The sequence below is a fragment of the Trachurus trachurus genome (assembly GCF_905171665.1).
Source record: "Trachurus trachurus genome assembly, chromosome: 16".
NCBI lineage: Eukaryota > Metazoa > Chordata > Actinopteri > Carangiformes > Carangidae > Trachurus > Trachurus trachurus.
The window spans coordinates 13,342,787-13,364,267 of record NC_139902.1 but is presented as its reverse complement, the minus strand read 5'-3'; the positions used below and the strand labels follow the sequence as shown (position 1 = coordinate 13,364,267).

Sequence of the window (21,481 nt, the reverse complement as noted above, 5' to 3'; positions counted from 1 at the left end):
ACACATATACTGTACGCACACCCATTTACACAAACCCTGGATTCCCCCTTTTCCAACAGGCATGCGCCAATGTGTGCTCACTCTCACACACACAAAAACAAAAGTCTAAACAAAGATACATAACCTCTTTTACTTTGCGCGCTGACATCTACACACGTGGACACATGGCTCCCACAGACACACACTCCCACACACACACACACACACACACACACTTGAATGGCACCCACCCAGTGTCACAGCGTGTGAGCGATCAGCGCTGGCGGATGGCCTAACTAACAGACTCCTGTGTGCTTCTGAACCACCCAGGAGACCCCCATCATGAGAGGCAGCCCAGAGAGGGAATGAGGGAGAGTGACTAACTTCACTCTTTCTTTTCTTCTCTCCCCAGCTGTGTCTTCAAACGGCCCTTTGATGTGGGAAATTAAAAAGAGCGAGTGTGTCAATATCTCCCTACGTCCAACCGCACTCATCTATTTCCTCTCCTTCTTCTCCTGTTCTCCTCCTTTCCCTGCTTTTCTTCTCTACTGTTGACCCGAGAAAACAGAGCATGACCCCTTTTTTTTTACCACAACAACTCTGCCACCCACTCACTGCCACCAGGCCCTCATCATTTGGAGGGTGTTTGTTTGTCTGTGTAGGCCCACCACTGGACTGGCAACTCTGTGTGTATATGTGTATGAGTGTGCGAATGTGCGCATACAAGGCCCGCCACTAATTATTTTCTAACCACACCATGAGTGTATGTCTGTGAATGAGGGTCTCCTAATCTCACACCCAGACTCAAAAACGCTTTCTTCCCTTTCCCTGGTTTCCCTCTCTCCCCCTTTGTGTGTGTGTGTGTTTGTGTGTGTTTGTGTGTGTGTGACTCCCCTCTGATATGCAGTATGTGTACAGTATGATGCACTAGCTGTCCCTCAGTGATGAACTGTGATGACTGGAAACTCATTTTTGCCCTTTGCAACAGTAGGCCATGCTTTACTGCACCTGACGGAGTATTTCCAGGCTGCCGTGCTCTACGTGTGCGTGCGTGTTTGTGTGTATGCGAAAAAGAGAGAGAGAGAGAGAAACATACAGAGAGTGTGTGAGAAAACATGTTTCTGTAGAACGTGTGTGTGTGTTTCTGCATGCGCGTCTCTGTGCCAGAAAGTGTGTTTTGGGTTTATTTGAGCAGCGTCTCTGCGACACAGTGCGTGTGCATCCGTGTGCATGTTTTGTGTTTGTGTGTTTAACTGCGTTGACCCCATCACCCGCCCCACCACCCCTAATACCCCCTGAAATGGGTGTCCGTGTTAATGTCCTGTGGTGTGTACAGTATGGGTGTGTGTGTGTCCGCTCACTGTTCCTATGCAACACTTTCTGAGGCCCCTTCTGGTCTGGACAACACCTCTCTCCTGCTCCTATCCGTCTCTCACTCCTCACTCTTTCCTTCACCCTGGAGAGGGAGAGAAGGAGTGAAAAAAAATAGAAGGAGGTGGGTGGGTGGGGGGCGGGGGGGCAGTGGAAATAACAGGCTGCTGTCTCAGGAGGGGCTCTGAAAAAAAGAGAGAGCAAGGGGTGAGAAAAGGGGGGAGAGAAATATGGGAGAGAAAAGGTGTTTGCTGTGCGTATTAGTTATAATACAGGGAATGTGGCATGTGTAGCCCAAAAAGAGCTCTGCCATAAATTGAATAACACAAGCGGAAAATAAACTTTCAGTGACATTTCATCCCTGAACACAGCACAAAACACCGGCAAGCACAAGAAAAAGACATGGGCACAGGTAGTAAAACTAGAGCTCTAAAAGATACATGGTTACATGAGATAGGCTGATACACATGAAAACAATGGGCTTTTTAAAACGTCTGCAGTGATAGAGAGAGAGAGGGGGGGAAGAGATTTGGAGATGGGAAGATAGAGAGGTAGATGGGGACTGATTGGCGCAGGTAGCGGGATGCGACGGAGGAAGTGCTGGAGATAGGGACAGGACAGGACGGGAGAAAGTGATAGAGGAAAGAAAAAAAACAACGGAACATTTTTTTAAGTTTCGCAAAGGGAGACAGGCAGCAGGGAGGGGAGGAGGAAAGAGGGAGAGAGAGAGAGGAGGGCGAGAGAGAGAGGAGGGAGAGAGCGTGTGTCTCTCTCTGTGTGTGTGTATGTGTGTGTGTGTGTGTTTTTATGAATGAAGTGAGTCACTGCCGATGTGTCATAGGCCCGACGTCTTTATAAAGGAAGTTTTAAACAAGCCTAAACACTTCACTGCGCGCAAAAATTGGACTTAGCACACTCGCATCCCTCTCTCTGCATTTCTGTTGCCTCTCTCTCTCCAAACTGTCTAAGTGTCTCTCTGCCTTTCAGCACTATAAAGAACACAGGGGCTCATCTCAAACTTTTGCTCAAGACAGAAAGTTTGACTGAGGTTGACTTTATTTATTTATTTTAATTTTTTTTTTTACCTTTTCTTTTTTCCCCTCACTTTCTCTTCTCTCTTCCCTGAGTGGCTCCAGTCACCACTCTGCTCTCTCATTCATTCTGTCCTGACAACTTTCCTCCTCACTGAGTGCGAAGAAGAAACCGGAGCACGTGACAATTTCCGGAGTTCAATTTATTTATTATTTTTCTATTTATTTATTTATCTACGTTTGTCTGCTGGGTTTCCTATCTCTTGGATCCGAACCAATATGAAATGTAAGTGACTGTGTGAGTGTCTTTTTTATTTTATTTTTATTTTGCAACTGCACCGTGTGTTAATTATAACTTTTTTTTCAGCTTTGCCTTTATCATTTAATATTCTTAAATGCTGTGTGTGTATGACTTTTATGTGACTGTTAACAGCCATACTATCGCTCCTCGTGACTACAGACACTGAATTAAATGATTTTATTTATAAGTTAAACTCCAAACAACTGATTTAACATGATGCCTTTAGTGATAATACTTGCACTCCACTGTTCAAGTTACACCAGGACAGGGAGCTCAGATGCTCTGCAGTGTTGTTTTGGCTGCGATTCTTGTGGTTCACCTGTAATTATCAAGCATTCATCATTTCAACACCACTGCGGTTCCCTTTTAATACTTAGTCTACCTTGTATTTGAACTTGAAAGGAAAAGAATGAATGAGCTTACTGTTAGGGAGTTGACTTGGCTTGGTCTATATAATTTATACCACCAACTCACGTACCTATCCAGTTGCAGGTGTGACAATCAGCAGCATTCATTGCGTTGCTCAAGGTAAAAGAGTGATGGTGATATTCAGTGTCAAAGCCCGGCTTTTAATGATTTAATGATTTGCATTCAGCCTGTGAAAACATGACTCTGACATTGAAGCTCTTCAGGATTCCTCTGCCAAGTCTGGAACTATTGTTTATATTATGGTGCAATATCTTCTCCTAGGACTGACAGCCGTGGCCTGAGGTCATTATCATTATGGCGAGATGACAGCGCCTCTCCACTAATTGCTTCCGTTTTGTTCTACCCCTGCAGTGCTGCTGGACTCCTCCTCATCACTGCTCTTCTCGCTGCTATTGGCTCAGCTGCCTGTGTTCACGTCTGCCTCTCCAGTGCCACAGCGGCGGCCCAGTGACATGGATAAACTGTCCAATCAGACCAAAAATCTGATGAAGCTCACCCAAGAACTGCTGGTAAGTGGGGATGTCGTCATGATGATGACCGATCTCGGCCACTGATTGGAGGGGAGGTTAATGAGGCTCTGGCCACTCTATGCTAATTGAATTGTGGGTGTGAGGGTGGAAAAGAGAAGGATGCTGGTTGTTGCACCACAGCCTGCTCTGATTGATCTTCCCCTAATTGGATTGTGGTGCTAATGTTACCCTGCAGTTTGGGTAACCTCACACTTCAAAAACTACTCTAACTTTGCATCATGCACTGTAGTGGAAACACAGTGTGGCTGTGCTATGCTAGGTTTGCTCAGGACTTCAGTCTGACTTAAGCTGCTTTCATTGATGACAGACTGGCTGGAGTCCATCTGCATGCTTAGATCAGGGCAGCAAAAGCCTCAGGGGAGATTTGACTGAGTGATCTCACTTTTAATCCACACTGGACTCCGAAGGGAGGGGAGGTCTGACTCAGCAACCTCCTGGTCTATCTGGTCACCTGATTGGTGGCGGTAGCATGAAGCTTGGTGGCCAGGCCACCGTCTTTATCCGGTCCAGTGAGCGTGCAATGAAATTCATATCAGGTCTCATGGAATTAAGGAGAATAAACACCCATTTACAAGAACAAGGAAACACAATGTAGCCAAAGGGAAACAAAACAAAGTTCAAGGAATCAGTTTATATCTCCAGTAAAGACTACACATTAACACGATCTACATCCAACTGAGGCTGAACTGCCAAGCATAGCATGAAATGACAGCAAAATATATGACATGCCTGTTTACATAGAAACATGTTTACGTTTTGTGGCAAGTCTGTAGAAGTGTGGATAGAGTTGTAGACCCTTTATTTTTCTTATGAAATGTTAAACACTTGCACGTAAAGTACTGACAATTCTGAATCTAATGTTGTTGACAGTCAAGTGGGTAGGAAAATCAGATTTGAGAACTTGGCCCAAGTTTTGGCTCCAGCTGGTGATTGTGTATCAACACTGTGTTTTAACAGGTGAAAAAAAAAAAGCGGCATCATATCTATGCATCTCTGGTTACACATGACTGATCCAGATTCTATTTTTGCATTATGCAAATCTTAAAGCTCTTTTGTTCAGGGGATAAAATCAAAAAATAGCCGAATACTCTCTCTAGTCTTGGCCAGCAGATACTGTGTGCATGTGTGTGTGTGCCTGTGTGTGTGCCTCTTGCTTTGAAACAATGTTACAGGGTATTGTGTAGCAGTAGTCTAAGCTGGGCTCCAGATGTGAGGAACCAGCATTATCAAAGGGTGCTGGGGACAGTATTTGACAGTGTTCAGAAATATAGAAGATTTATTTTTAATTTTTTTTTCCTTATTGTGTGGAATTCCACTAAAGAGAGGAGAAAGTTAGGAAAGATAAATAGAATGGGAATCCATGGAAAGTCCCTGCAAAAAAGCAATGAAACTGATTCTTTAAAGAGAGAACAGTGCGTGTGTGTATACACATAGGTCTGCGTAAGTTTTCCGACGCGGCCGTGTATCTGTCTGTCTGAGTCTGTGTGTGTGTGTGTGTGTCTGCATGCATAGTGTATGGGTGCAAACGTTAGATATGTCTGCATACATTTGTGTATATGCATTTTTGTGGCTGTGTGCGTGTGCACTCTGAGGGTTCTCTAAATAGCCATGGTTGTGTAGGTGCGGTGTTTAGTGTTTTGCTTTCGGTCGCCACAGCAAAGTGACTTGATAAAAATCAAAAAAGATTTATCACATTCCAGTATTTGCATTCAGGAAGAAAAAGGCTGGATGCTAGGCTGTCGGGTGAGGTCATGATCTACGATGGAGAGAGCAAGAAAAAGGAGGATAAGAGGGAGAATTAAAGGCTGAGAAAGATGGAGCGAAAACCACAAGAGATGAAGAGATCAGAGAGCCAACTAGATGACAAGCCAGCGGTGTATGTGTGTGCATGCATGCACATGTGCACGTGATGTTGCATGTGCTTGTGCACCTGGTATGAGACAGAGAGAGAGAGAGAGAGAGAGGAGAGGGGGAGAGAGAGGGAAGCAAGAGATGGAAGAGGACAAAAGCAACAGAGACAAAACATTGGACCACAAACATAAGTGAGCTGTTATGAAAGGCTGATGGAGAGACATGGGGGACAATGCTGCACATTCATCACTTAAAAACATCAACACAAACAACTGGAAGCAAACAAACAGTAAAATGAGGAAAACAGGTTAAGGAAGCTTTAAGCGCACACAACCTGTTTATACAAAACATTTCTCAGCACTCATCACCCTAATGTTGTTATGTTCTTCTGCTGATTGGAAATGACGCAGGCCGCATCAGTCATCTCCATTTATGCCCTTTCATTACAGCGTCAGGCCAACAGCTTTAATACTAAATTGTACTACCGATGAGCACGGCCGCCTTTGTCAAGTAGAATTCCATAAACCTGGACCTCAGGTTGTTTATCTCCCTCTGCTGGTCACAACAGGAGCTACATCTGCTGTCTGGACGTAGTTTACAACACAACTCAAGCTGGGCAGGAGCACTGCGTCATTACATCTTTTTATAGCTGTGACCCTGGAGTTTCCCTACAGCCCTGTGTTGTCTGTCCCACTTGGAGCTTTCTTAGTCACTGCATATGTTGTTATCCTCGCTCCCTGTAGAAAACATCCTGTGGGTTCAGGTCATTTGCTCTTATTGTTGACATTTGGGGAGGCTGAATGTGGGTGAACTCACACTGACCCGATCAACCACACTCCCCTCAGTGAGAGCTACTGTCTCTAAGCACAGAAAACAGTCGTCCAATCGAGGTGCTAGACTAATACTTTCCTCATGCTGCCGTGACTTGTCTCAGGATGAGTAAAATTGCGCTGATGCAAATTACTAATGGGCTGCTGTTTTCTCTTTCAGAGGGAGCATGCATTCGACTCAGATGTGGAGCCCCACAGATTCAGGTCTCTGCCAGAAATGAGCAACAGATCAGCCAATGACCTCAACAATCTTGAGGTAATGCTCTGATAATGTATTTGTGTGTGAAGGGAGAGTTGCTGGTCTGTTTCTCTCCAAACAGTTACATCTTGCCACACCCATGCTAAGTCTCTAAAGTATGTCTGTGTTGTTTCCAGCTGAAGCCCACACTCTCTCAGCTGCACGCTGACCTGAAGCTGTATGAGCACCACTTTGAGTGGCTGAACAAGGTTTCAAAGAAGCACCACCACCCTGCTGTGCCCAAGCTGATGGAGATGATCAGAGAAATGAAATCTCTCATCAACCTGCTGCACCGTCAGGTAAAGAGCTCACTTTCCTTTTTTCATCCTCAGTTGTGTTCAGTGTTTCAGCTTTTGCTCCATAAATCAATGTCATTCTCAAATTATTAGGCTATTGTGCCTAACCTCTTTCTCTCCTTGTCTTCTTCTCCGCAGATGTTAAGAGTTGATGCACCACGGCTGGCTACGGTGACGCCGTCTCTCCCGCCTCACCTCCCCTATCAGTTTGATGTCCTGCAGTCCAGCCACGAGCTTCTTCAACACTTCAAGCTCTTCTGCGACTGGGCGTACAGAGCATTCATCAGCCTCAAGCCCAAAGCTACTGCAGTTCAATGATGACCCATGAACTGTTTGGCTGCACAGCCGTGAGCATACATGGAGTCCGGCCTCAGCCAAAGGGGAATTAGGACCATGTCAGTATGCAGTGTAGTCAATAGCATTCCTTAACATCCCTATGACATCTGTGTTGAAGAACGTGTCTTTCCATCAGAGCCAATGAGGATGCACTAGCCAGTCTCCATCAAGATTCCCGTTAAAGCAAACAGCCAGTTTAACTATGATGATCATGTCATAATTCCCCCAACTTTCTCCCAAAGGCCTTGTTCATGACCATGTTATTTATGTATTTATTTATTTATTGACTGTAATTTATTTAATTTTATTTATTTGAAGTTGAAATGTGTCACTCTCATCTTTATTTCTGTATCAACGTGAATTTATTTGCCCACGTCTTTGTAACCTTTCTTTTTGTCTTGTGTCTCACTGATCCTCAAGAAAAACACAGTAGCACTTCCTGAACCTATAGCTCTGATAATGACTTTTGTTTTAATTAATTAACTTAATTTACTTTGCATTTGTGTATTTCTTCAGCCAATACTTCTTCCAGTAGATGTAGCATATATTCTGGATAGAATAGATTTCACTATCTCTCACTCACAGTGCCCGAAAAATAAAACCTTTTGAAGATGTAAATCTTCTAACTAAGTTAAATGTGTCACATATACTAACGAATCGATGGCCTATGAAATTGATTGTTTCGATTTGTAAAACGTCAGGATGGTAGTCAAATAGAAGTAAATACTTTCTTTTGTACCATGGGCAGAGTTTCTATTTTTGATGCCTGGTTTTTGAATTCTGCGTGAGAAGGCATATTAAATGTTGTGGTAAAGTTGTATGAATGTGCCCTGTTGCTGAGCACTGATGGACCTGATTAGATTCTTTGCACAAACTTGTTAGGATTAGCCTCTTGGATGAGTGAGATGGCTGATTTTGAACCTGTGCTTTGGGGTAGAAAAGTTTTTTTTTCTTTTTTTCTTTTATTAATTAAGCACCCAAAGCCTTAAAATACTATGTATTGTGACACTAAGTTCTGTACAGGTGTACATAAATATACAAGAATGTAAATTGTTGTATACAGTGCTTTGTGTATTATTTTGTTTTCTACAATATAATGTAGAATACTTTCCAATTTTATCACTATAATTTTTGTTCATTCCTATTTTATTTAGTATTTGTTACAGTATTGACTATTTATTTGAGTAACTTGGTGGAACTATTTATTTTGTGCTGCAGTGGAGCAAGTCTCCAATCTTTTTGTACTTTTATACAGTTTTTATTCCTATTTACTATTATTATACCATCATGTTTAAATTATTGTTGTAACATCAAGTTGCCTCTTCCACACACTGATTGGCCTCAATGTGAAATATGTGCCTTGGTGAAATAAATACTAAAGAATGTGCACAGTGGACCTGAGTATATCTTTGATATGCATGGACCACTTCAGGCCATGGATGTATGCTTCAGGCAGACACATGTTAAGATACTACGCTACCCAGAAGTCTGTGCGCCATTGTCAGAATATAACGGAGAACTGACCGCTACGAATAACCCTTTATAATTGAATTCCGAAAACACTGAAGTGTAGAAATATCGCTGACACGTGCTTTTCGTCAAACGAGCGCATTGTAAATATTTTTTAAATGATGTTTAAAAACGTCAATCTTTTCTGTCGAGGCTCGGAGCCAATGGGAGTGTCGCATCTATTGTGGCAAACGACCAATCCCCGTCAGCGTTCTTGGGAGGCGGCATCGGGTGGAGAACTGCTGTTAGTTTGCGCTGTGTTTATTGTTAAGGTTGTGTGGATTAGCACTGCGGTACCCCCCTTCATTTTCACAATATCAACAATATAGCTTTAAGATGAGTTAAAGCTGCGCGGTGAGTACTGCTTCAGTCCGCGTCCATGCACATCCGCACCGAGCAGTTTAACGAGGCTATTCCGCATTGACGGGGCTACATGAGCTTTAAATGCAGGCCACTAGCTGTCTCTGTGTTTATACTGGTAAAACTCAGGATTGTGCGCGTCGCCCCTTGGTTTTGCACTACTGACCTCATGCATTAGGATAGACTTATAAAGCACCCTAATGTGTATCGTAGCTGTAGCCGCTGTGCGTGTGTGTGCATGTGTGTGTGTGCATGTGTTGTGTGTGTGTTACCATTAGGCTCCGCACTGCGGGGAATGACGGCCAGAGGAAGGACAGCAAGCTGGGGGAGACTCAAGCCTCACAGACAGGAGAGTGGGAGGGAGGGAGGCAGGGGGGAGGAATTTAAAGGAGACATTCTTAGCAGGAGTTACCAAGTTATAATACTGTGTTTATTTCCATTTCACTTTTTTATGTCAGGTCTGCCCTGAGCTGTCTACTTGGGATGACAGCTGGTGTTTCCAGTGGCTGACAGGGAAGGAATTCACCAAGCACACACACGCAGAAGAGAAAACATGAGCGAAGGAGAGGTGAAAGAAACAGCCATGATACTGCACTAGAGCCGACCCACACCTGTTTTATAGGAGCAGCCTCGTCGGCCCCGCCGGCGCGTCTGTCCTGGTCATGGCAAACTCAGTGGCCTTGGTGGTCCAGGCAGAACTCCTACCGCCTCAGCCCACCGCATCGCTCTCCCCGTTCCCACCCCTGTTGGGCTCAGGGGAGGACGGCGAGGACGATCGGGAGAGAGGGGAGCTGGTGGAGGGAGACAAAGGGGTGGTGGAAGGTGGGGAAGAAGTGGTTCTGGACATGGTGACGTCGTCCGTGTCGGGCCCGGCCCAGCAGCCCAAGCAGTCGGACCATCCCTTCCAGTGTCTGGACTGTGGCAAGAGCTTCAGGTGGTCGTCCAGGCTGACCCACCACCAGCGCAGCCACAACAATGAGAGACCCTACCGCTGCACGCTCTGCCCCAAGGCCTTCAAGGGCTCCTCTGCTCTGCTGTACCATCAACGGTATACCTCATCAATACAGAAAAGGAGCAAGTGTAACATTCCCATTAAAGTGCTCTTGTCTAAACCTAAATAGGCATCTGACAAGAAGCAATGATTACCGATGATGCATTTTCAGTATGTGCATACAGTATGTATCACAGGCCACAGTCATAACATACAGTTTCATTAGCTCTCCACAAATCTTCTCAGCATTCAGCGTTGACAAAGGATGTGACGTCAATGTATCAGTTGTGTCAGTGCGTAAACATTTAGGGGAGCGATCATAAACTGTTAATAGTGTATTAGAGCGATGCTGCAGTTTGTAGTCTGGCAGTGCAATATTTGACAAAACAAGGTGATCACACATAAATAGAATAATGAGCTCTCCATTTCCAAACACGGCGCATCAGCACTTCTGTCAGGCAAATTTAAAGATCAGATTTGAACAAGATGATCCGTGAGTCTTCCAGGAGATTTGTAAGAACAGTATAGCCTGCCTTCAAAGGAAAATCTGGATTGACCTCTATCTTACTTGTTACGTGCTCAATCTGTCCAGATTCATATGAAGAGGAAACCTTTAGTAGCAGATTACCATTTGGCATCCATAATCCATACCTGTCTTTTATAATTACATGTAACAACTTAAACGAACCTGGATGATTAACTGTGTTTTTTTCGTAGGTCTCACTCAGGGGAGAAGCCTTACAAATGTCAAGACTGTGGCAAAGCCTTCAAACGCTCTTCTCTGCTCCAGGTGAAATGTCAAGCCAAGTCAGTTCAAGAACAAGAAGACATGTTTCGTTTTCCCAGAGGTTTTACATCTGTCTGTTTTTCTCCAGGTCCATCAGAGTGTCCACACCGGTGTGCGAACCTTCTTGTGCCCCTATTGCCCCCTCACCTTTAAATGGAGCTCTCACTACCAGTATCACCTGCGCCAGCACACTGGCGAGTGCCCGTACCCATGTGACACTTGCCCCAAGGCCTTCAAGAACTCGAGCAGTCTGCGGCGACACAAGAATGTCCACCTCGGTCTCAAGCCTTACACCTGCACAGTTTGTAACAAGTCGTTCACTCAGTCCACCAACCTGCGGCAGCACATGAGGATACACACGGGCGAGAGGCCGTACATCTGTGGCGAGTGTGGACGCAGCTTCACGCATTCATCGAACCTGGCTCTGCACAAGAACTCTCACTCCAACGCAGCAGCGAAGGAGGGAAAGAGGGCAGAGGACGGAAGTAAGGCGAATGAGGTAGTGGAGGTGGTGGTAGGGGCAGAGGAAGTGACATCATCCATGTTGACGGACATGGTGGGGTTTGTGAGCCACGAAGGAACTGACGGAGTGGGAGTGGGTATGGAGGAAGTGTTCCTGTCAACCACCTCATCTGGCCAGAATCCCAACCTTCTCCCCCAGCTCACTCTCACCCCGTCTGGGGAGGCCGTGTGTGCGTCGAGGGCCATCGGGACGGAGGTTCACCTGAGCACTGACACCGGGGCCAGTGTGCTGATTTACAGCTGTGGCAGCTGCAGCCATACCTTTGGCACACAAACAGACCTGGAGGAGCACCAGGCCATCCACATGGCTCCAGAGGAGCACGGGGCCGGCGGGGAGGCGGGGCCGGGATCGGGCATGGAGGTCGGGGACGGCCTCGTCGGAGCTGGACACCTGCTGGCGGACTTTGAGGAGGTGGTGGAGACCACGACGGTGGGCGAAAATGGCCACACGGCAGAGGTTCTCCTTGGGCTGACGGAGGGAGCAGATGGCAGCAACGCAGTAAGTGATGGGATCAACGGATAAAAAGCAAGAAGATAAAAATAAAACCCTTCCACATTTGTGATGTGGGATGGAGCAGAATGACAGTAAACACATTAGTCCTACTTACTACAATATCATATAAATTGAATTACTCTCAAAGAGAAATCCCACGCTGTGAAGTTAATAAGTTCAAACTGAAGATGTGCTTTTTTTGATATGTCTTATTTCCTTTGGTCTGTCCTCAGAATGTGTCCACCACCCAGGCCCAGTTTGACCTGCTGCAGAGCTTCACCGAGGTGACTCAGAGCTCTGAGACCGTTCAGCCAGAGGCCAGAACCACATGGGCAGGGCTGTCATGTGGCTACTGCAGTAAGACCTTCAAGACCAGTGGAGGCCTCAACAGACACATGTCACTGGTGAGAACGCCTGTTATAATTGCTTTACCTCTGACATTGTCAAACAAATGATTAATCTGAAAATAATCTCTTCATAACCTTTATCTCCTGTGCTCGCTGCTTTTGCTTGTCCAGATGCACTCTCTTTCATCACAGTCCCGCTCCCAGTTCAGCTGCTCCGCCTGCGACCGCTCCTTTCCTCTTCTCTCCTCACTCCTCACCCACCAGCACTCCCACACCCCTGAGCAGCGACTCCTGGCCGAGGCAGAGGCCGAGATAGTGTGCCCTCCGTCCCTCTCTCTGTCTCTCCCCCTGCCCTCCTCTCCCAGCCAGGCGGACAAGCAGCAGGAGGGCCAGAGGGAGATCCATGTCGACATCATTACTGTCGGAGAGGAGCACGAGGAGCAGCCGGCCAAACCGACTAAAGGCCCTAAAAAGACAGGAGCCAGCAAGAGTGCTCAAGCTGGAGGTAATGCTGTTTTCTAATCAGAGCAGATGCAAAACTGCACCTGCACTGGCGGTTCTGTTAATGCAGAGTACTTTCAGAGTTAAATCAGTTGTCATAAGACACGAATAACAAGCGGGGAACTTGATCAGCCTTTGTCCTCAAGAAATGTTGACTGGTTGTTTTTTACTGTGATAATTGCAATGGTTGCTAAAAACACAAAAACAAAAAAACACACACACACATCTTTTTTTTTTTTTTACTGTACGTAAGTGGAAATTTTAATCCATTTTTTTCACAAATGTGACACTCTTTGATACAGAGAGGCCATACCGCTGTTCAGAGTGTGGAAAAGCCTTCAAAGGTTCATCGGGGCTAAAGTACCACATGAGGGATCACACTGGGGAAAGGCCCTACCGCTGCACTGAGTGTGGAAAGAGTTTTAAAAGGTCGTCACTGCTTTCAATCCATCAGAGGGTAAGGCTCGTTCTTCTGTTGCAAGTTTCCGAGATCCATGATTTGGGAGCTGAATTTCATGATTTATTTCATTGTGGAACTCCACATTCCTCAAGTTTACAGGGGCTGTGGCTCTCCAGTATAGTACACACCCCTGCAGATGAATGCAGTCTACAACAGACAAATCCAAACAGCAATAAAAACTCCTTCCTGTGCAATAACACACTGCAGTTACAGCACTCTGGTGGCTGAGGAGTTATTATCACACAATGCTTGGGCTGTTACAGTCCTTTCTTCATATGCCCTTCATGTATCTTCATGAGTTCTTTAATTTCAAAGCATTCTTTGTGGGTTGTACTCACTACAATACACGCCCAAAGTCATTTGTATTAGCAACAGTCACCGCAACTACAACACAAAGACCAGTGGATATGCCAAGGTTGTGTGCTGGAAGTAGAGTCAGTGGAGTAAATATAGCCTAGAGAATCATCATTTATGATTAGGGGATGAGGGGCGAAACGACTTCAAGACAAAAACAAAAAAACTGGACAAAAAAAGTCCAGTTGACTTGATTCAGTTGCCTAGAGAAACCTTCGACCTGGACAAATGAGAATTCGCACAGACATCATGTATGTATTTATTAAATACTGCTAAAAGCTCAAAACAATTCCAAAAAATGTCTTTTTTTTTTCTTTTTACACCTAACCCAGGTACACACGGGTGTACGGGCGTTCCAGTGTCCTCACTGCCCGCTCACCTTCAAATGGAGCTCTCACTACCAGTACCATTTGCGGCAGCACACAGGTGAGAGGCCGTATGTGTGTAAGGAGTGCGGCAAGTCCTTCAAAAACACCAGCTGTCTGCGGCGACACAGTCAAATGCACTCTGGACTGAGGCCTCATGTCTGCTCCATCTGCTCAAAGTCCTTCTCCCAGACATCAAACCTGAAACAGGTCAGTGCAGCCCACAGAGATTCAGTCGTGAACGCATGTCGATTGTGAGCCGTTTGGATTTGCATCGTTTTGTCTTAACTTAACGGTTTCCTCCATTTCTCTTCCCTTGTTGCTTTTGTTTCTCCGAGGGCAGCATGAACGCACCCATTCTGGCGAGAGACCCTTTCAGTGCACACACTGCAATAAAAGCTTTACACACTCCTCCAACCTTCAGCTCCACCTTCGCACGCACTCCTCACGCAAGGACTTCAAATGCCCGTACTGCTCAAAGGAGTTTGTCATGCACTCCTACTTGCAGAGGCACATCCGTACCCATGGCAGCAGTGTTCCCCTGCCCTGCCCTGGCGGTGGTGGTGGTGGTGGCGGCGGTGGAGGTAAAGACGGCGTGGCAGTGAAAGCCAGCGTCGGAGGAGTAACAACCACCACGACCCTGCTCAACCCCATCACTCTGGAAGCCTCAGGAAACGCTGGGAGCCTGATTGTGTCCCAACCAGCACTTAATATTCCCCCCAACACCTCCCAGAACTACTTCATGATTCAGACGGCCAGCGGCCTGCAGCTCATTCCTCTGTCATCCCCTGCACCTGCCCCTCCTCCTCCCCCACCGCCACCTCCGTCCCAGCCCCAGAGCTTCTTCCTCCTGCAGTGCCCCTCCAACAACGGCAGCTTGATTCTGGTTCCCACAACAAACAACCCTCCGCCGGCTCTGGAGCCACAGACTCTGCCTGTACTCCAGACTATCCAAGCACTCCAGCCCGTCCTAAACCAAACACAGACTCAGATGCCCCAGTTTCCAACTATATCACAGCAACAACAGCAGACGAGGATCATAATCACCAACAACAATAAGAATGCAAACACTCCTGTTGCCACACCAACACATACTCTCTCAGCTAACTCCCTACTGACTAAGCCCATTTTAGGGAAAAGCACACGGACAGCACGGGGCAGGCGGGGCCGCAAACCAAAAGCTGTTCTTCAGAAGTCTGCAACAGCTCCTGTCAGTCAGACTGCAGGTGGAGCTTTGTCAGTAACAAACTGTAATGTGACACTCGGTGTGACACAGGCCATTGCTGCAGCTGACGCTACCACAGAGTCGTCGCCCTCGTCTCCATCCACGGTTTCCCACTCTTCCCTGTCAACATCTTGCACTACTGTCCCAACATTTTCAACTGCCGCCTCTGTAGTCCCCACAGCGAACACCTCAGGACCTTCGTCGGCTGTTACCGTGGTTACAGCAGCCACCACAGGAGCCACGGCTTCAGTTAGTAGTCCTATCCCTTCTGCCCCCGAAAGTAAAACTACTTTGACCACCACCGTTGAGCAAATGAGGACAGGGGACACCATGGCAGGCAAACAGTTTGTTTTATGTTTCGATAATGAAGAACAGACAAAGGAGGGGATGCACATTGAAGAGGGTGGGGAGTCATATGTGTTGCAGTTTGATGGGGATGCATCAGCAGAGGCGGTTGATGGGGGAATGGGTGGAGAGGGAAAGTCACTTGTGCTTCAGTTCAAGACAGATGGGCAAGGTGAAGGAGAAAAAGGGGGGGACAAGGGAGGGATGATGTCACTTCTGCATAACTGGGGTGGAGAAAAGGGTGAGAGACACGTAGGAGAGGAGAGCAGCCAGGGAGAATCGTACGTCCTCCATTTCCACACTGAGGCACAGGACAATGGTTCATCCAGTGCCGCCTTCAGCCAAGGGCAAGACAACAGCCTGCAACTTTCCTGCACATCAACCCAAGGTTTGGTGCCCCTCGATGGGCAGGAGGTGGTGTTTGAACTGGGCGGTGAGACCAAAATGGAGCAAGAAGCTGAGGAGGGCATGCAGATGATAGCCCTGATAGAAGGTGAAGGGGGAATACTGGGAGAAGAGGGGGCAGGTTGCAATGCTGCAAGTGGCAGAGAGGGTGGGGGAAGTATATTTCAGCTGGAAAGCGGAGAGGAAATTGTCATAATTGAGGTCAGCACTAGTAGCTTAAGGGAAGGCAGAATGGAGAGAGGAGGGGAAGGGGAGATCTCACAAAGCAGTGAGGTCAAATATGAGAGCGTGACTGCAGAGGTGAATGAAAAGACTGTAAAGGAACACAACTCTGCAGCCAATACAGAGGTACAGACCTCCACCGAAGACACAATAAGAAACGGACCTATATCTAACTCTAAAGACTTGCAATTCTCTAACTAAAACCAGTGTGCATGTTCGAAGAAAAAAAAAAGTGTGTTTGTGTGAATGAATGAATGCCTCACTACTCGTGAGCTCAGTGTGTTTGCACTTTAGTCAGATTGAGTTCCCCTGGAACTGAGAAGGAACATGCAGTTAGATGAGTACTGTGTTGTAATGCCATGGTGCCACATACTAGAAATGTTATACATTCAAATAGGCTGTACATGGACCTCAGAATATTCCTAAATATATTAGCTGAAATGACACTGTCATTGGCAGTTTGTTTATTAAGTAAATAAGTTTGTGAATAAATGTTGTAAATGGCCAACTTTCTTCACAATGGTAATAATGAATTGTAGTAATTATTAATAAACATGTTTTGTTTCACTTGTTATCATTCGCCTTTTTTCCTGTGTGCTTACTTTTTTGGCCTTAGTTTCATTTTTTCCCCAATTTAAAAACTTGGCACATCTTGGAGCGGCGTCTTTGTCTTAGTTTGCTATTCACATATCATTTACGCAACTCGGATCGTGCGTACGCAAATGACGTAAGGCGACACAGTGAACCCCAGTACGAGGGCGCAAAGCAGAGTACGTGTGTACCCAGAATTGCTCCTATTTTTTTTAAAGCAACAAACGACTTTGTGGTCATTCAATGAAACGTGCCAAAGCCGCACGGAGTGGGCAACAAACAGGGACACGAGCAGCGTGTATTTCCCATCCTCCAGCTTCGTTTTAGCGGCGCAGTGCAGAAGGTAAGCCGGGGGACCGTGTTTGAGAGCTGTAGCGAGGGGGTCTACATGTGTCGGCAGACCGCAGCGCTGAGTAATAACCATATAAGGTGTTTTCGCCTTCGACTTCACCTTAGATGATCACGGTTTAACATGAAGATGACAGCTAGTATGGTGTGTGTATTGTGCAGACTGGTGCATGCGTGCTACAAATCCTCCATAATCCCCATCTGTCTGTTGTTGGAGATAGCGTGGGTGTATTGTTACATTTGCGGCTACTGGCCCATTGTATGTGAAGTCTAATGCATTGCATGATGTGAATGTTGTTGAGATACAATGCCCAATTTCAAATACAACATGCCTGTCATGTAACACTTTGAAGTTAGCAGCATCACTGACTTGCATGAACTGTGATAGCCAATAACAGCACAAAGCTACTTTTCACTGTCACCTGAAAGAGAAAATGACACATACTCTTCTTTAAATGTGTTTTTCTAGGTTTCCTGTGCACATAGCGTGGATGTGGGTGTGTATAAACACAAGGCCTGCTGTTTGAGCATACAGCCTAAACATGGTGAGGCTGGAGCTGGATCAAGTGGTGATGAGGAGGATGAAGGAGGATGACATCGAAGCGGTCAAAGCCCTCATCAAGGTTTGTACGACATAGCCTCCTCTGACAAAGTTTTGATCAGGCTTCTTTCATCTGGGTTAATGTGAAACTGTACTCTGTAGCCCACTCCTTGTGAGGCTTGTGCGCAATTCTAATTTTAACTCTTATTTTAATTGATTTCCATCCAGGAGGGCTGCGAGGGCACGGAAAACCGTCTCATCCTCCATATCCTCACTCGTCCGCTCTGCCTCTTCATCTTGGCTGTTTTCTCCTCAATCCTACGCTGCCTTGTTCACTCCTTTATCCTTGCCCTCGCTATCCCCGTCTTCCTGCTAATAATCTTTCTCAAGATCACCATGCCGCGGTCCACAGGGGTTTTAGGCAGCAGCCGTCCCTACTGGGACTATGTGGGCAGCAGCCACAGAGGAACACAGAATGAGACTCTGGAGAATCCCTATTGTAGGATTAGTGGCAAGACACCACTAACAAAAAAGGTGAGTGTGCTTTCTCTGGGAACTCTTGACTTGTTGGGTAGTTTTCATTCATATCATTTAATTTCTTTTCTTTTCTTCAGCCAAGAAACAGAATTGGATCCAAAGAAAAGGACAAAGACAGTTCAACAGAGAAGATCACCCCAGAGAGGGAACAGGCAGCGGGACAGGTCTGGGTGGCGGACTGTGAGGGGGAGATCGTGGGCTGTATCTTCCGGGAGAGTGAGAAGCGAGTGGGCATCTGCAGGATCTGCAGGGTGGTGACGGGCTGCTGGTACCGCAGGGAGGGTCTGGCCCGGCTGATGGTCCAGAGTCTGGAGCAAAGAGAGAGAGAGACTGGGGCGCACAGAGTGTATGCACACGTCCCCTACCCCTCCAAGGTGGGGGAGGTCTTCTTCAAGAAACTGGGCTACCACCTGCTGGGGGAGGGGACTGATGAAGATGAGGAGGAGATGAAGCTGGAGACTCCAGAAAGAGGCTTTCTGGGACACCCCCTCACTAAGGTGTTTTACAAAGACTATAGTGATTGAGTAATGAATGACTCATTGAGTGAACAAGTGGCAGTGAGTTGAGATCAAACGGTGGATCTCTGCGGCAACACGTTTGGATATTTGTTAAGTTAATCATTTATTTAATATTTGTGTTATTTAACCCAGTATTTATTTGCTGTGAGTGTCTCTGTTTAAAGTGTACTTTTACCTTTTCATTATTAAAGCGCCATCTCTTCATTTTTACAAAACAAATGGTTGATTATTATTTAGCAATTCAAAAGTGGTATCATGCCTCAGGCCTGCTGTTCTCATCATTTGCAATAAAGTGAAGTATTTATGTTAATGTCTGCAGAGAAAATGTCTTTTTTTATCACTCAATACAATGAATGTGTGTGTGTGAAGCCAAACAGATGTGTCAGATGTGTAGGAGTATGTACTGTATAGGAAGTCTATGCGGTTTGTGAATCTGTTTCTATCTGTCTGTGCTCCTGAGCTGCCACTGCCACATCACTTACAGTATGTGGGTCCATGAGTTTGCAGTGCACCTTTCTATTTTACAACATGGCAGGAGCATCACTGACTGAGAATTACAAATTCTTCCGTCATCCATGTTGATTGTAGTGGTTTGCGTCAGTTATACTTTGCATGCAGGAACTGTTGGTTGAATAATTGGTTGATGGAACATGACTCAGCAACGGTATCAATGTTTGCATGCCTTTTATTGATGCATATGAGGTTTTAGCGATTTGCCACAAAAAAACATAATGTATCACAATGGTAACATCCAAAGATATAAAAATAACTGAATAATAACCAGTATAGATCTACTTATATGCAACAAAAGTGACTATTAGTTGCAGCCCTTATATATTGCAACGTGACCTCTACTCAAATCCACTTTGATAGTGTTTGCAGATTTTAGCTCAGCACATTAAATATGTGCAGAGGTATTCTGACTCATGAATGTGTGTGTGGTTTGCAGGTGAATGGCAGTTTATGTATCTAAGTGGGGAAATGCACACAGCCCCAGTCTGAGGCTAACCTGAATATGGTTAGCAGCCCTCACACTTGCATTGCGAATCACCCTACTTTCTAACCTCAGACTATGTCAGTATAGCATCAACGTGCCACAGATAAACACCACAGGATGTTTGTACAATGTTAATGTGTGTGGGAAGGAAGCATATCTCACCTGATGTGAAGACAAATATAAGCTTGTGTTTTAATGCAAACCCGTTATCGTGCAAGTTGTTGTGGAAAATCACTGTCCTTTAATTAAGTGATGAATGAGCTAAGCAGTGACACAACAGTGTTATTGCATGCACAGCTAAGTGTGTGGTCGGGTCAATTCCACATTGTGAAAATCTGTATTTTTACTTGTGACACTTCTTGGTCATCAGGTTGTTTCTTCCTGACTGTCAAAAAGCAGACACCTGTTAGCTGGGCCTCTACCCGCCCGATCTGTAGCTATTATTGTTGTCAGGAAACAGATGTGAGTTCACACACTGGAAAGAAAGTCTGTTTGTGACTGTGGTCATGTGCGTCTGCACGGTATGGCTGTGTGTAAGTGTGTGTGCGTACGCGCGAGTGCAGGGTGTGGGCGGGTGGGTTTCGGAAAGTATGACTTGGCATTTCCTACATCCGGTTTCTGCCCCTGACTATGGGCTAAATGCACAGCCATGTCTGGCCATACTGAACTACCCCACCACACACACACACACACACACACACACACAGACGGTGCACAAGAGGGTTGGTAGTGCATGCGAGTGTCCATGTGTGACTGTGAGATGACCTTGGTCAGCTGTGGTCAAACCCAGAGAGCAGGGTGGGAAGTGGTTTCATATAGTTTGGCATTTGATCAGCCTCTCGAAGTCAGGAAAAGACACATGCACACAAGATCAAATGAGCAGAGACATTAGACTTAGTGCACCGTCAGAGTAATGCAATATGAAGTGAGGTTGCTCTGGGCATACAGACACACACATACACATGAATCACTCCAAATTTTGAGGCACCGCACAATCACAGGATAAATTAGATGAATTTGTTCCAGATGATGTATAACATATAGACTGTGTTAATGACATGCTCCTACAGATGGTTAACACACACATGCGCACATAAACGTGCAGATGAGCTCCAAAAACAGCCACCCTGGGAAACGGTGAATTCCCCAAACCACAGAGTGCATGAGAGGGTGAGGGGAGTCATGGGAAAGCAGGATGCCTGCATGTAGTACCACTGAGTGAGCAGCCAGAGCTAAAACAGACAGAGCAAAGAAAAGACGAGAGCAAAATAATACACATCCTGATTTGGCAAGGGCGGATGACAGCATCTGATGGTTCAAAGGCTTATGAGTGAGATTTATCCACACACTGTGGTCGGTCAGCTGGCCGGCCAGTCTAGCAGACACGTAGGGTGAGGGAGGTCGATTACAGTTCTGCTCCCAGCCTGACACAGTTTGGGAAAACCCAGATCAGAGGACAAAGTAGGTGTCAGGGCCTCCAAGGTCTGGGAACGCCTATGACTCCACCAAATCTTGGGGCCTCGAGGGTGGGGATGGGTGGAGGGAGCGGGTGGGTGGGTGGGCCAGATAGGTGGAAAGGGTTGGTGGCAATCCCTCTGAAGATCAAGGTGAGAAGGTATCTGGAAGTTCTTACTGTATGATGTGGGAAAACAAAAGTGGAGGGGCTGGTGACTGGATGGTCTTAAGTGTTTGGAAAGTTCCAGCCAGCTGGCACAGCATCCTGACGTCTGTGAAAAACTCCAAAGGTTACAAATCACGTCAAACACTCCTCGCGTGTGTGGTCACTCTGATTATTTTGTAAAAATCTGTGTTGTGTAATGTCTCCCCACTAAATTTCCTTCAATGCCGTCTTCCAAAAGAATGGCTTCACT

The 21,481-nt window shown here is 46.1% G+C and overlaps 3 protein-coding genes across 3 annotated transcripts; all 3 read left to right on the top strand.

The window, feature by feature from the left end:
* Positions 1-3,452: 3,452 nt before the first annotated feature.
* Positions 3,453-7,174, top strand: il11a (interleukin 11a; the record flags this gene model as incomplete). Its single annotated transcript, XM_083989551.1, has 4 exons — positions 3,453-3,620; positions 6,483-6,578; positions 6,698-6,859; positions 6,995-7,174. Coding segments are annotated over 4 exons (606 nt in total), but the record flags the coding sequence as incomplete, so codon positions are not given.
* A 1,754-nt stretch (positions 7,175-8,928) lies between these two features.
* On the top strand, positions 8,929-16,568 carry znf628 (zinc finger protein 628). The gene is made up of 9 exons (XM_083989687.1): positions 8,929-9,055; positions 9,520-10,109; positions 10,770-10,842; positions 10,928-11,860; positions 12,088-12,258; positions 12,373-12,706; positions 13,005-13,159; positions 13,849-14,091; positions 14,225-16,568. Exons 2-9 carry the CDS (start codon positions 9,724-9,726, stop codon positions 16,277-16,279), a joined length of 4,350 nt encoding a protein of 1,449 aa, XP_083845813.1. The 5' UTR covers positions 8,929-9,055; positions 9,520-9,723; the 3' UTR covers positions 16,280-16,568.
* A 248-nt stretch (positions 16,569-16,816) lies between these two features.
* nat14 (N-acetyltransferase 14 (GCN5-related, putative)) lies at positions 16,817-18,832 on the top strand. The gene is made up of 4 exons (XM_083989181.1): positions 16,817-17,012; positions 17,487-17,640; positions 17,787-18,092; positions 18,173-18,832. The coding sequence occupies exons 2-4, from the start codon at positions 17,560-17,562 to the stop codon at positions 18,617-18,619; spliced, it is 834 nt and encodes a 277-aa protein (XP_083845307.1). The 5' UTR covers positions 16,817-17,012; positions 17,487-17,559; the 3' UTR covers positions 18,620-18,832.
* The last annotated feature ends 2,649 nt before the right edge of the window (positions 18,833-21,481 follow it).

Coding starts and splice junctions, on each gene's coding strand:
- znf628 (XM_083989687.1), top strand. CDS start 9,724: ATGGCAAACTCAGTGGCCTTGGTGGTCCAGGCAGAACTCCTACCGCCT. Junction 12,259..12,372: donor TCAACAGACACATGTCACTG/GTGAGAACGCCT, acceptor TTGCTTGTCCAG/ATGCACTCTCTTTCATCACA. Junction 13,160..13,848: donor TGCTTTCAATCCATCAGAGG/GTAAGGCTCGTT, acceptor CACCTAACCCAG/GTACACACGGGTGTACGGGC.
- nat14 (XM_083989181.1), top strand. CDS start 17,560: ATGGTGAGGCTGGAGCTGGATCAAGTGGTGATGAGGAGGATGAAGGAG. Junction 17,641..17,786: donor CGGTCAAAGCCCTCATCAAG/GTTTGTACGACA, acceptor ATTTCCATCCAG/GAGGGCTGCGAGGGCACGGA. Junction 18,093..18,172: donor AGACACCACTAACAAAAAAG/GTGAGTGTGCTT, acceptor TCTTTTCTTCAG/CCAAGAAACAGAATTGGATC.